Source organism: Haliotis rubra, unplaced genomic scaffold (genome assembly GCF_003918875.1).
Source record: "Haliotis rubra isolate DU_JTF1 unplaced genomic scaffold, ASM391887v1 Scf408, whole genome shotgun sequence".
Lineage (NCBI taxonomy): Eukaryota > Metazoa > Mollusca > Gastropoda > Lepetellida > Haliotidae > Haliotis > Haliotis rubra.
In genome coordinates this window covers 850,785-866,672 of record NW_025767089.1, presented here as the reverse complement: position 1 = coordinate 866,672, position 15,888 = coordinate 850,785, and the positions used below count along the sequence as shown (strand labels likewise).

Below are 15,888 nucleotides of genomic sequence, written 5' to 3'. Positions count from 1 at the left end.
AAGATATAATATCGACAATAATGCTTGTGTGCTAATCAAAAATCGTAAATTGATAATTCTACAACCGATATACAAGTTGAAGTTCATATTATGTTGTTAATGAACAAAGACAACGTTATGAACGGTTTTGATAAACTGTTTAAGACAGACGAACGTCATCGTTGGCAAAATTGCCAGTATAGTTTTATATCCATGGTAACACGAACGTTGTGAATAAATGTCATTCATCAGTTTCCCTCAAAGCAGTCGAACAGGGCTTTAAGTACCTCTACGTCTCCTTCAACCTTTGCTTCGGTGAGAGACGGGGCTGATTTTTCTACCATACGAGAGATCAACACGTCTCGCCATTTGGCGTCATCAATAACAACTCTGACGTCATACTTCTTGGGAGGCCGGTCCTTGATGATGACCACAGAGTTCCTCAGCTGCATTGCGACTGTAGATTTAGGATTCTGGAACTCGAACAAAACCGTCACATTGACCCGCCCGCATTTCTCAGCTGCGAAACGAACCCCGAGGACTTTAAACAACGCAACAAGCGGCATCCCGCGGATGAATCGAGCCATTGTGAGAGGTCCTGGCCGGGCGTCCGTTGCACCAATGACCTCAAGGGCATATGTGTGGAAGTAGTTCCGGCCGTTGGAACTGATCTGTTGATTGCCAATCTCCATCATGCACTGAGATGCTATGTCACGTGCTTCTTTGTTCGTACAGTCTGCTCTGATGATGTGGGAAGCGACAGTCAGACCCCATCTGTGATCCCCTTCGTCAAGAGCCTTCTTTGCCATCTTCACCATGTTGTCAATTCCTCCGCCGAGGGCTACATACCGATTGGCCAATTCGTCTGGGGTCAGAGGTGAAAGGTGCACCGGGTCGCCGTCGAACCATCCAAGGTAGGTGTTAAACACACCCTTAACGGACCATTCCACTGTTCCGTAAAATTCAAGCAAGTATGGGTGGGTAGCTAATTGTTCCGGCAGACGGACTTTTGCCACAATTTCGTCTGGCATCAAACCTTTGTTCATGAACCTGATTGTCTGATCGTGAACAAACTGAATGGCGTCTCTGTAACTTGTCAGTAGTGACATGATGGCATCAGCGCCCTCTAGCGGCCGTGTGTGACTCGGGACGAGGTAGTGAGGTTCAAGGTCAATAATCTTGTCCAGTGAGGATGACCAGTCCAGTAGACTGCGAGACGGCGTTCCCCTAATGGCGTAGAGGTTGGGGAAGGCGCGGTAGACGTCGTCGGCGCAAAGGAACACCTTCTGGTCCGGCAGCCATACTCCTATCTGGTCAGCTGTTTCTCCGGGGATGTGGACAAGTTTCATTGAGACACCTGAAGTGGTGAAATATAACAAAATATGTATACATTGTAAGACGCCTCACACAATACTACAGGTATGATGAATCAGAAATGTGTTCACCTGCCCTCGAGCAAGCTAAGTCTTAAATATGCTGGTCGTAGCGACCGTAGCTAAGATAAACGTAACTCATATCTTTAACACAGATTAACTTCTGTTGAAACTCTACGATTGTGGATCGGGTCCTGAGGCTTAAAGATACTTTTCTAATCGATTTTTTCTTGAGATTCCTGTCACAAATATTCGTGAAATGAGATATAACCTGTTACAATGTACAATGCAACTTCTACTTGTCCAACAGCTACGTAGGTGCTGTCAGCCAGGCATTTTCGTACCACAAAGGTGGCAGGGGCCAAGACGCGAATGCGTCTTAATAAGCTATGCGGGGTTGCTCCCCTTGGTTACCTCCAGAATCTAGTGATTGTGCGATGTTAATCCAGATTTTGTATTCCTTCACATTATATGTAAATAACCTTAAGCCTAGATCAGTGCTGACTTTCGTCCCTAATTACGCTAAATTGCCTTGAAAACATCCAAGTGCTGTCCAAAGATTAGTTGACCCTCATATCCCTTTCGTGCAATACATGATCCATCACAGATGAAAAGCTGGAAGTTAATCAAAATGGATATACTTCAGATTGTTTGAATATATTCAAACATAGACGTCGCTTTCATATGTTCAGGATTTCATGTTAACGAGACCCGTGAAGGTCCGGGTTAGAATATTGATCTTCAGTAACCCATGCTTGTCGTGAGAGGCGACTAACGGGATCGGGTGGTCAGGCTCGCTGACTTGGTTTACACATGTCATCGGTTCCCAATTGTGCAGATCGATGCTCATGCTGTTGATCACTGGATTGTCTGGTCCAGATTTTTACGCTGCTTTAAGCAATATTCCAGCAATATCACGGCAGGGGGCTTCAGAAATGGGCTTCATTCAGTTTACCCATGCGTGACGGACGAACGCTTTAACCCCACCGCCCCAGGGTAGCCTAGTGGATAAAGCGTTGGCTCGTCACGCCGAAGACCCGGGTTCGAATCCCCACATGGCTACATTGTGTGAAGTCCATTTGTGGTGTCCCCCGCCGTGATGTTGCTGGAATATTGCTAAAAGCGGCGTAAAACCAAACTCAGTCAGTCAGTCAGTCACTAGGCTACTCCACCGCCCCTTCATGTAAACGATTATTCCACCGTCACAAGGTTCAACTAGAACCTTGTACAAACCTGCATAGCTGATGTCCCTCTCTGATCCTATGAACAGCTTGTTTGGCATGACAAGGCCGAAGTCCATATTGTCTTTGTCAAGGGCCAGTGTGAACCCAATCCCTGAGTTGATCTGCGCTGGTGTGAGGGTACCAAACTGGCGCATACCGCGAGTCAGTATGATTTCATTACTGTGGAACAATCTCTGGAACTCCCTGAGGATAAGCTGGTGAGCCCAGACGTCTGGAGGGTGAGCCGGGTCCTCGATGAACGACTGCAAGATGAATTTAGATATTTTATCTTGTGTATTCAGTTCATTTATTTGTTCGTTCGAGTGAGTGAGTGAGTGAGTGAGGTTTTACGCCGCTTTTAGCAATATTCCAGCAATATAACGGCGGGGGACACCAGAAATGGGCTTCATATATTGTACCCATGTGGGGAATCGATCCGGATCTTCGGCGTGACGAGCCAACGCTTAAACCACTAGGCTACCCCACCGCCCCTTGTTCATTCGAACGTCCTTTCGTTCAATTCATCGTTTGTTCGTTCGTACGTTCTTTCATTCATTTATTCATAGATTTACTTATTTCTATATCATATACATATTTCATATATTTTTATGCAATATCGAGGTGACCTGTAACCTTTGAATGCGAAACATCCCACATCGAGATACGATAATAAGCAATAGTGAGTATGGTTTTACGCAGCTTTTAACAATTTTCCAGCAATATCATGGTGGGGGACACCAGAAATGGGCTTCACACATTTTACCCATGTGGGCATCGAACCCGGGACTTCAGCGTGACGAGTGAGCGCTTTAACCACTAAGCTATCCCACCGCCCCTGATAAGCAATAAAAGATACATCAGCTAGCCTGACCAACCAACTAACGTACTCTGAAAAGACGGGGAATAAAGTGTTTGGTGTGCCAGTAAGGTATGAGTAAAGTTGAAATCAACTCACTCACGCAGTCGCTAACGTATTCTCACCTTGGCCCCGAAAGTGTGGTCGATGTGGTTGTGGGTGTAAATGATGGCGCGCACAGGCTTCTTGGTGATGGCCCGGAGATCCTGAAACACCTCATTGCCCGCGGAGACACTCTCCGTGACGTCGACAATGATGACGCCGTCATCTCCCTCGATCATGATAGTGTTGGCCAGGAAACGTTACTGGAGTAAAACCGTCGCCGAAACATTGCAAGATTGAGTGAGTATGGTTTTACGCCGCTTTCAGAAGTATTCCAGCAATACCACGGCGGGGACACCAGAAATGGGCTTCACACATTGTACCCATATGGGGAATGGACCCTATGTTCTTATTTAGTTTTTCATACTCTAAAACAAAAAGACCAAAACCTCAGGGCAATGCCAGCTGTCTTCATTATTTTTACTGAAAATATTTTGTTCTCATTTTTTGTTAAACGATGCATGACAAACGAAAAGCACTCACTTGAAAATTAGATGTGGCCAAACGTTACAGGAAACGTTACTGGAGTAAAACCGTCGCCGAAACATTGCAAGATTGAGTGAGTATGGTTTTACGCCGCTTTCAGAAGTATTCCAGCAATACCACGGCGGGGACACCAGAAATGGAAATGAACTACGGCGTACGGCGTGACGAGCGAACGCTTTAGCCACTAGCTTATAGGCTACCCCACCGCCCCTACAAACTTGAGGTCAATGAAACACGTATCAAACACACTACTAGAGCATATCCATGTCTTGTCTGTTTCATATTTAGTCACCATGGGTGTACACTTTCTTTTGCCTGGTAGTGTATCAATACATCATTTAATAAAACAGACAATAGCTTCAATCTGCATCCTTACTTGCAGCCAACTGAACCTATCCCTTTACCTGGATGATCTCTTTCTTGTTGAAGACGTTCGAGTGTTCTTTAAGAAGGTCCGGAGCTCGGACACTGCTGACCAGTCTCTCAATCTGCTCCTTCCTGGTCTGTCTTGACCACAACCAGTTCCCCCCGAACGCCGCCGCCGCGAGGACGAGGGCGACAACAACACCGGTGTTCGCCATGTTGTACAACCTGGGAAGGAGACACGCAAGTCAGGTTTCAAGTGTTTCAACACACCATAGCTACAAAGCGATGTCACACTGTACAAATCACCTTGGGTTTGTGGAGTGAATGAGTATAGGTTTACACAACATTTAGACAACAGGGGACAACTGTCAGCGGCAGGGGACACCAGTAATGGGCTTCACATAATGTACCCATGTGGGGAATCGAACCCAGGTCTTTTGCGTGACGTGCGAACGACTTACCCACTAGGCTATCCCACTGCTCTTTACCTTTTGGAAATAGAAAAGGGTTCGGATACCTTTCGATAAACTGTATCAGATATATTCTGGGCATGTCAATTAAATGATCGTAGTGATCGTATTCAGAAAACACGAAAACGATTTTGCACCCTCTTAAGATAGTGATATAGGAACTATAGTCAGTTCGGCTCAAAAGCGGACCGATGAATTGCAATCTAACTCGAAAACTAATAAACATATAATACTCAAAGAAACGCTGATCATAATTAAAACGTCAGACCAACTCTGTGAGGTTTTTGCAGAATTTATATCCTAAATATAAAAAAGTTGTTTAACAAACTATCATTAATATTTTGACACAGTTCACTATTTCTTACGAGGGAGGAGTGCAGAGAAAGGGACAGCCAGGTGTGCGAGAAAGGATGGAGACGGCACAGCACAGGTTAAAGAATCAATAACTTGGTGGGCACTTGTGCACGTGCTTCTCCAACACGTGGCTGTCCCTTTCTCTGCACTCCTCCCTCGTAGCAAATAGTGAACTGTGTCAAAATTTTAATGATAGTTAAACAACTTTTTTAATTTTAGGACATAAATTCTGCAAACAAACCACAGAGTTGGTCTGATGTTTTGATTATGATCAGTGTTTCATTAAGTATTATATGTTTATTAGTTTTCGAGTTACATTGCAATTCATCGGACCGCTTTTGAGCCAAACAGACTATAGTTTCTCTCATATTATCGCATGTTAACCGTCATTCTGACTGCAAACAGATCTCAGTCGAAACACAAACATATAATCTTTCATTATATGTTACACAGTTTGAACAATGTAAGCCTGTCATATCTGTCAATATTATGAACGCTTCTAACTGAAACTGATGTCGCACAAGGAATGTCTAAATAAAACAATAGCTGTTGCTTCTTGTGGTGAACCAGTAGCCAAAGATTCAAAGCCTGATGATGGTTGACAGACGTATAATCATTCGAGTTAAACGATTCTGTATCAAACGAATTGTAATGTAAACCTGCACCTACCTACAGTCGTCACTATATTTCTTTGTAGTCCAAACACCCGACACCCGTTGAAACCAGCTGCCACACAAATATATATATACCCCAGTTGTGGCAACTTGCCCCTTTGACCCCCAGACACAATTCACTGACCACTAACGCCTGGATGGTTCTGTATAAAGGATAATGCCGGTGACCCCATGCAGCGGCCAGGGTGAAGGTGACGGTTAATCTTGTTTACAAAACCGCTGGTCATTTAAATACATGACACGTTTAATGACCACTGGTCATTGGCCTAGTTCCTAGCTCACCATCAACATTTTACATTTTTTGCATTGCTTTAGACATACTGACCAATTAACACAATATCAATGCATGGATAATAACTTTACTAAAACCTCATAATTCGGGGTAAGCATGTCTCTAGATAGTCCGTGTCACAGTCCCTTCTGCCCAGCCCTTTCTGCAATGCTAAAGCTCTAAAAGAAGCAAGGATAGATTTAACCAGCGCAGGTTCTCCTATCTCATTGAGTCTCCTTCTCAATTTAAAAAGAATTGTTTGTTTCCATCCAATTGATGTAAAGTCAGAGACTAAGCGTTAGTCTACTGGATAGTTTATGAGTTGTTTTATGCATGCAGCTATAAAAGCTCAAGTTATTGTTGGCACGGTAATGTCAGAAACTGGGGACGCCAGCAAATTCAGAATTGAAATTGATCGCATTACCTTTGATATTTCAGCAGAAAAGCGTGTTGAGCTTTTGTATTTCTACGACGACTCAATTGCAAAAATATATATTTATGATACGTTTGTTTACGTGCAATATAAACAATGCTACCAGGACGTCGTGACTTACCCAGACTGACCAGCTCTGTTTCTGCGTCCCTCTTCAACAGGTCTGCTTGTCCAAAACTATAAATCGTGTACAACACCAGTTGTCACGGCCAAACAATGAGAGTCGGAGTTACATTCAGGTTTACTCGGCTTGTTCCGTTAGCAGGGACAGCGTTGGGATATTGTATTATTCACTGGAAGCCCTGCACTGACAGGTCCCTCCATGTATTTAAAAATAGTTCGTATGACCTGATGCTGATATTGAGCACAGTCTGTTTCATACCGAATAGATCTTAGTTTTTCATTGTGATTTTGTGTAAGGTCGAGATGTGAATCATTGAATGGCGGTGAACCGAATGTTAATGGTCGGAGTTTGGCCAAGCATAAAAATGTTATAGGTTGACAGTAAGTAGAGTGAAAACAAACTGCTCCGACCAAACCCGTCTACGTCCACTTAAATGGACAATATCCAAGATTTGCTCATCTAAATATCTGTTAATCCGAATGTTACAAGTGGGAAAACTGAAGTCCACAATTATGAATTTAGATGATTTCTCGTTAATCAAAGCAAACATGGCTCAATTACTATAGTGTTCAGATTGTTTTGGTTGCATTTTTTCATTTTCATTTAAATGAAAAAACAAACATTGACCGGACTCGAACCGGGCAAGTTTGGTCACTGTCGAGACCTTGATTTTTACCACGGGGGTGAGTTATCTCCCTTGTACTGACATACCTTTATTCGTGACCATTCCGAAACATGTTTGGGGACGAATGTAGATTTTGAGGAGTCGTAAAATATATGTTTCATCCCAAATGATCCCCTTTTCTGGGGCTTACACGTGCGTTTTAGTGGACGTGTGCGTGTGTGTGTCGAGGGAGGGGTATTAAAGTACTGTCGGAAATAGAAAAAAATTGTTTTTAGGCTGTTACTCTGTATCCCTAAAATTTACACAATTGCAAATAGCATATGTCGAAATAACCCACATCAGTCTAACTGGACATTCAGTGGGATGCGTAATAGGATATCCAGAAAAGCACGTTTACTCGTAAAATCGGGCAAAACTTAGAAAAAATACGAATAGCTGCTGAAAACAATAGATCAGACTATAGATGGCAATTAGGTCGCTCAGCCAGGTATGACGACGGACCGTCGACTCACCTGGCATGAAATGCACGTGCTGCCTACAGGCACAAGGGGTCATCTCAAAGATATTTTATGCTTTTTCATGTGTGTTGACTATGCCTCATCTATTGATTAACATCTTACGTGTCTTTCTTTCATAAAGTTTATGTTGAGATATGTAAAATAGTATGATACCCATACCCATAGAAAGCTTAAATTAGCCATAATATTAAATGTCTCGAAATATATAAGTGACATGACCACTTGAAGATAGACAGGACGGGATATTCTTTGTAAATTGTTATGACATGCCGTTTTCTTCCACAGTTTAATTCCCCTAAAGGATTATCTTATCTCTATCCCCCAGCCCGACCCCAACCACCGTCTGCGACACCCCTCTTACCTGTTTCTTTTTATAGTGATAGTGAGACTCCATGGTAGCTACATCCTTAATAGTTTCAGTATCAAAATTATTATTTTTTACATTTATAATGAAGCTAAGTTTAATTTCAAAATGGGAATTTAAAAAGTGTCCTTTGTAATACAATATCATCGCACACTAATTTGCATAAAGCCATGGTCTGTTCCAAATAAGTCGCTTTGGACTTTAAAAAAAACACCCGCATTGCCCATTTCTGCACTAATTTCTCCTCAGTAAAGTGGACGTCTCCTGGAATTCTCTATAGATGTAAGGGGGACTACTACTACATTGGATTTACGCTCATCTGTCTGCCAACATCAACCTTTCACCACTCTAGAGACCTAGCATTCGTCTACATTGAACTTACAACAGTTGTCAACAATCTTCAATCAGTACTGGGAATATCAAAAGTTGGGTGAGTTAATATTATAGATTTGTGACCGAATATTTTTGATTTGTGACTCAACTGTATTGTATTGGAAATCTGTAATTTCTAAACCATAACTTTTGTTCGAGGGCAAAAAACATATAGTCAGGAAATTTACGATTGAGATCCAAGGTGGGTCAGTTTTGTCGATTGTTTTGAAGCCAATGACCAGAGCCACTTTGATCTGCAAAAACACAGCACTAATCTCTCACTGGGTTGTTGTGTGAAGTTCATCGACCGAACAACACATGCATGGTAATGTGGCGAGCACTTTGTAGGTCAAGAAATCGTTATACATCATAGTAGCATTAAAGCCTCAAACAATTCATTACATCTGATAACATTATCACATTCATTGGATCTCATAACATTAGATTCGTCTAACGCATTCATTGGATCTCATACCCGTGAAGGTCCGGGTTAGAATGAGCCTTCAGTAACCCATGCTTGTTGTAAGAGGCGACTAACGGGATCGGGTGGTCAGGCTCACTGACTTGGTTCACACATGTCATCGGTTCCCAATTGCGCAGATCGATGCTCATGCTGTTGATCACTGGATTGTCTGGTCCAGATGCGATTATTTACAGACCACCGCCATATAACTGGAATATTGCTGAGTGCGACGTAAAAGTAAACTCACTCACTCACTAACTCATAACATAACACTCTAAGCCCATCCGCGTATCTTCTACTTCTTGTCCCCACTGGCGCAAGAATGTCCTTTAAGGCGCCGATATTTGCTTTGCAGAGTGAATGAAGTACCTCACGCATGCCAGCTTGTGGGCTCTAATCGCCCCGGTTGAGGTTCCACGTTTGTCAGCACCACATATGTTTAGAAGGGTTTCACCCAAATGGGTAAATCCAACGCACCGCACCTCAGCTTTCTGCTTTTTATATTAAGCTGATGTGACTGGAATGGTTGTTAAAAGCGGTTAAAACAAAACTCACTTTTTCAGAAGCACCTGTCTGCTTCAGCCACCCCGCTCCCAGCACACACGCACGCACACATGCACATACATCCTACACGAGAACATTAACATTCTGAACCTCTGCTGTTATGGAAAAGGGAGGGTCATAATGTTTATCACTTTATACTAACCAAGCAAGAATCTATTATTTTTTAAAAAAACGTTTATACTCTACAAACATATTTCACTCAAAAAATGTCGCTTGCGTCCGATCACCTGCCATTTTCATCAAAGGTTGCCGCAAATAAATCTGACGTCATGCAACACATGACGTCAATTTATTGTATTACGTTCCATGACGTCGCACACAAAATTGAGGGGTCAGATATCGGTTATCTTGATGGGTCAAGATATGGGCCCAACGATTTCGCCAATATAGGGGTAGCAAAAAATGCATAAACGGGGAAATTATTACTGTATTAAGTGATAAATCCCTGATACCCCATACCCAGCACCCACAACCGCGTCCACACCCACACACACACCCACACTCTCACCATCACCTTATTCACCTGCTCGTTGGGGTTTAACTAAGGGACAACTTGGCTACAGTCACAAGAATATATTTCGCTCAAGTCAGGATGATAATTATAACATTGCTTTCTGTGTGTCATCGTAATTGATTCCCACCCCCATATACTGTGCAGACCCCAGACCCTCCTGACCTCTCCCCCAAACCACCCCTCCCCATTAACCCGTCATACAGCATCAGTGATCACACATCCACATCCCACGCCTCCAACACCAGTTCATTCTCAGTGTTTGATCACGGGCAATGGAGGAGATTCTCCATTAAAGTAATTACATCATGCTCGGCAACTTGGTGTAATGGCGGCACATACGCTTAAAAGACAATCTTTAAGTTGATTTGATCGTTCAGGAAGCGGTGTCAGGTACCCCCGGTTTTGGCATCTGCCGGTGATGCGGAATCTGATGATGGAGAATAGACTATCGATTACCGAAATCTTAGATCGGGGTTGTTAAACTGAACACAGGCGATATTTTACCACTTGACATATTTCCCTGTCAATAAGATTAGATTGGTCTGTTTAGATTGCGTGCGTGCGTCAAAGTAAACATGTATATGCATTTCACCCAAAACATTTGGTCAGCAAACATGGACATCGGATCACCAACCTCCAGCGAAGAAGGTTCATCAGCTGATCGCCGGGTCATTCCGTGCACATACATAGAGCAAGAGCAATTGACTGCCCTTTTCCATCCACGGCTTAGCCCGATGATTTTATTACCTCCCTTGGCTGGCTTTTAATCCAATCAGGTGTCTACGCTGGGAAGTTGAGCGAACCAATCACAACTCACTTTCGCTTCTTAAATTATCTAACCGTTTAAACTTGCAACACAATTGATGCAGAGGTACTCTGAAAGATGTAGAAGGAGTTCTTTCATATATTTTCAGATCTGTCAATTTGTCTGTAATATTTCCCCAAAAATCCGAGTGGTACTGCGAACAAACCTTCGCGACTGCGACCGCTATCTTTGTTGACACTGGCAAGCTGGGATGTAACGGCTTAGCTGATTGGCTGCTGTGAGAATGCGGAGCCAGCAAAGGGAGGTAATATAATTATCGGGCCAAGCAGTGGATGCATCCAGGGTATAGTGGAGAGTGGTCGTAACGTATACCCTGGAGATTATCGAGGATGGCCCTTTTCGTGCGAGTTCACCTCTGTTCAAAACACTTGAGTTACCTGCTGGCAGCGTTCTAAATTTACATGTTGTGTACAAGTGATTGTATTTCACTAGATTGACAGCGGCCATTACCCATGTTCATAAATAGATGTTGTTTTTGCCCGATCGCGCTCTTCTTTTTCAGTTGTCCTCTGTATGTGTGTTTGTAGTTCTTATGTATTCATGCGCCACCACCGTGTTTTGACGATTACGTTAAGACCAAAAGTATCGTTTGATTGATATTATCTGTCAAGTACTGATCTTATACAATCAACTATGATAAATATAAAGATAGCAAATGATACAGATATATGTTGTCTCAGTTTACATTGTATTTTCTAATACCGAACTATGTCTTATCTGTATACCTGAACAAAGAAGTGAACAGTCCTAAGCGAATCAATTAATCTTGGATTAATACTGTTGAAATGTAATTGTTGAAATTTATCCTCCCATTTGTCAGACGTGCCATTTGTCAGACAGGTTAAAACAACAACCTATCTGGTTGAGTGCACAGCTAATCCCCTGCCTGTTACCTCTAAATGAAATAGAAATGGCCCATAAAACAAATAACAGAAATAAGAAATGTAAGAAATCAGGGAAGACTTTTTAATGATAATGATACTAACAATAAAAATAACGACCACATCCAGTACAAGTAAGCAAATCAGTATGAAATCAGCCAGAACTGATTATATTAGAGTAGAGTTCAATATTGTCACCCCAGTTTCAATAGGTGTCCAACAGCATCCAGGAATTGAACATATGTCTTCTGGCCACTTCTCTTTCAACCGGAGCAGTCTCCCCTCAGACTCTATGTACACCTTCTTCCTGGGTAGGGGAGCGGCACCAAAGTCAATCTGCGTTAGCTTATCGCCTTCCGATGTCTCTATACCTTGGATCAGGTCCACAGGAGTGAACCGGTAGAAGACAATGAATAGAATATTCCTTTCATGTATCTAGTGATGTATCTGTTATCTCGAGACGTGAAGGACGTCATATGTTCTGCACTGTAGCGTAGCCTCAGACAGATGCATCGCATTTGACAAGACACGTGAAATATCCACTATTATACCATAGATCACAACGAGTGATAGCTGGTACATGTGACATTTTCAAGCATGCTGGTCTTTACACAGGCGTGGGTGACCGTACAGTTGTAACTGGTTGTATGATATAGACACTGAAATATACCAATATGAAAACATACTGGACAAGCATTAATATTTTCTATTTCAGACTGTATAGTTTCAATGCTTCAACATGTGACCCGTGAAGGTCTGGGCTAGAATGAACCTTCAGTAACCCATGCTTGTCGTAAGAGGCGACTGGCAGGATCGGGTGGTCAGACTCGCTGGCTTGGTTGACGCATGTCATCGTTCCCAATTGCGCAGGTCGATGTTCATGCTGTTGATCACTGGATTATCTGGTCCAGACTCGATTATTTACAGACCGCCGCCATATAGCTGGAATATTGCTGAGTGCGGCGTAAAACTAAATTCACTCACCTTTAACATGTATTCGTTCACAGGCTAAAAATTGATATCAAGTACCTGTGCACTATTTTCTCACTATTTCAGGACATGTATTCTTGAAAACAGAAAACCGTATCCTGATATAACGAAATCCTTATATACCGAACTCTTGATACGTCGAAGTCCTCATACAAGCTGATACAACAGAGTACTCATATAACGACCCCGTGATACAATACACACCTGACATAACGAACTGCAAATGGACATAAAGGATCAGTAGTGAAACATGTTTTTTCAGTGCAAGTGTCCATTGTAAAATCCAATTTTCAAGTGTATAGCTATGTTTGTCCGACAACATACAACTGGAACGTGAAAATGTAACTACTCGAAAAGGTATTAACCTGCGACATCACAGAGTCCTTGCGGTAGTCAGTCTGACTGAACACACCATGAGGATTCCGAAGGAAGTCTCTAGTTAGTGATCCATTATTTAAGACGTTACAAGTCCTTCCCATTACGCTATATACCATGGACCAATTCCACACCATCCCTTTGTGTTAATAATTAGTTGATTTCGAAGGAAACGAAGATAAAATAGTCGTCTGAACAAATCACACGACTACAGCATGCAGCAACTTCTCTAATTGAGCGGAGACATTTTCCTCGCCTATATAGATATACGTAGAGATGTATATTTTAGAGAGGTAGAGAGTTCACTTATAAGAGTATCCTGATTCAATTAGATCGCTCAGACGAATGTTGTTCCCGGCCAAAAGTATACCACATTTGTTAAATATTTGCTGAAAATGAACTTAACGTGAAATGTCCATTCTATGGTGATATGATTCAGACGAGTATCTAAGTTGTGTTTTATCCTTACATGTCATTCGGAACAGTTTTCAGCCTAGAAACGTATTAATGAATTTTACATGATAAGTTATAGATGAAAGATGGTAACCAAAATAAAAATGTGACGAATGACTCCAAACAACGGAGATTTGATACACTGGACAAGTTACCTATGGGTATGGGTCAGACCCAAATATTGACAAACCAAAACAATTAAGACACTCGAAGAAAACTACAATTATGATGCTAGGTTTTTGCCAAAGGTGTGTGTCAACAGAATAATCACAGTAAACAGTATATCATGGCTGAAATGTTATTTCCATAACAATTTAGTCTCAGAAAAATGAGTTGTGTGCGAAAAAAATATAATCCGAGTTTACCGTATAACAATCCTTACTTTCATGTTGTGATGAGGCAGTATAGACTTGCTAAATTGTTCGAAATTTCATTTTACACCCTTTTCAATTTATTCTCAAGGAGACCAATTTATACTCAGGGAGACCGATTAGGAATAATAGTAATAATAATAATAATAATAATAATAATGTGTCCCTTTATATAGCGCCAAACTCCACACTAGGTATGCTCATAGCGCTAACAATCAAGGCACAGCGCATTATTACCCCGGATAACCCAAGCTGCCTCTTAGGCGCTAGAAGGTTATAGTCATATGACTTTTTTCCATCGGGTACCCATTTTCCTGCTGGGTGAACAGAGACAATTTTGAACAAACTCACTTGCCTAAGGTGAGACCACATGTGTCACATGTGCTTCGTTGTGGGGCAGGATTCAAGTCCTAGAAACTCTCAGGAGTCAAGCTGCCAAACACGGTCACCCATCCAAGGACTCTCCGAGCTCGACGCTGCTTAACTTCACCGATTTGTGACCTGAGCTTTGAGCACAGGACCACAACTTGGGTTGGAAGACGAAACTTCTGGAGTCCTACTACAGGCACAGGGTACTTTATCCGCGATAATGTTTAAAACGTAGTTGTTACATACCACGAATCCCTCGCGGGGGCGATGTGGTAGCCTAGTGGTTAAAGCGTTCGCTCGTCACGCCGAAGACCCGGGTTCGAATCCCCACATGGGTACAATGAGTGAAGCCCATTTTTGGTGTCCCCCGCCGTGATATTGCTGGAATATTGCTAAAAGCGGCGTAAAACCAAACTCACTCAGTCAGTCAGTCCCTCGAAAGTCTTCTATTTTTGTTGATACATTAAAAGTATAATTGTATTTATCATCAAAATAATTCTCCCAACTTTGCTTATTAGCTTGTAAACATCACTTATCAGTGTCTTCAGTGTAAAACGTAGCCTATGTCGTCACCATGGTCAACTATGAGATGAGGTGTGAGGTGCAATTTAATTCCATTTTTCTCCTGTGAAAAATCGCTGATCTCACCCAAGTGATTCTCTTCCTACCCTACAGCATGGCTATGTATTCATGTTTTACTAACAGCATTCTAAATGTGTGAAATAGCTGTTTAATATATTCCCCATGGGTACAATGTGTGAAATAGCTGTTTACTATATTCCCCATGGGTACAATGTGTGAAATAGCTGTTTAATATATTCCCCATGGGTACAATGTCTGAAATAGCTGTTTAATATATTCCCCATGGGTACAATGTGTGAAATAGCTGTTTGATATATTCCCCATGGGTACAATGTGTGAAATAGCTGTTTGATATATTCCCCATGGGTACAATGTGTGAAATAGCTGTTTGATATATTCCCCATGGGTACAATGTGTGAAATAGCTGTTTAATATATTCCCCATGGGTACAATGTGTAATATGTGTTCCTTCATATCCCTGGAATATTGCTTAAGTGCTGTCAAACCCATTGTTTCAAATATAATGATATACAATGTACATCCAAAGACAACAAACCAGACGTCTCAGTCTCACACAACGTCTTAATTACAGAACGATTCCTTGACCTGCGAACCCTCCCAGACAGTGTAGACATTACATGAAGAAAACTGTGTGAAGACATCAGTCAGAAAACGACATTTATTCGACATTGTATGACATACTCAAGGATCCAGTGACAGAAATGGATGTTGTCTGGAGGTAGATTGAGAGTTATCATGATACATGTGTGGAATGTAAATCTGGAGCTTTCAACGGCTTACCCTCTTGGCACCAAGCAGCATTAATCAACGATGTTCGTCTTCTCAGAAGCGTTATAGCAAAGGTGTTGTGGATATAATGTGATAAATGCTAAAATTCAAGTATAAATAT

At 42.0% G+C, this 15,888-nt stretch overlaps 1 protein-coding gene across 1 annotated transcript; it reads right to left on the bottom strand.

Annotated features, from left to right (window-relative positions):
* Positions 1 to 28: 28 nt before the first annotated feature.
* Positions 29 to 4,600, bottom strand: LOC124287891 (putative alkyl/aryl-sulfatase YjcS). Its single transcript, XM_046724372.1, has 4 exons — positions 4,424 to 4,600; positions 3,557 to 3,730; positions 2,586 to 2,838; positions 29 to 1,336 (listed from the first exon to the last, which is right to left on the bottom strand). Exons 1-4 carry the CDS (start codon positions 4,598 to 4,600, stop codon positions 228 to 230), a joined length of 1,713 nt encoding a protein of 570 aa, XP_046580328.1. The 3' UTR covers positions 29 to 227.
* Between the last annotated feature and the right edge of the window lie 11,288 nt (positions 4,601 to 15,888).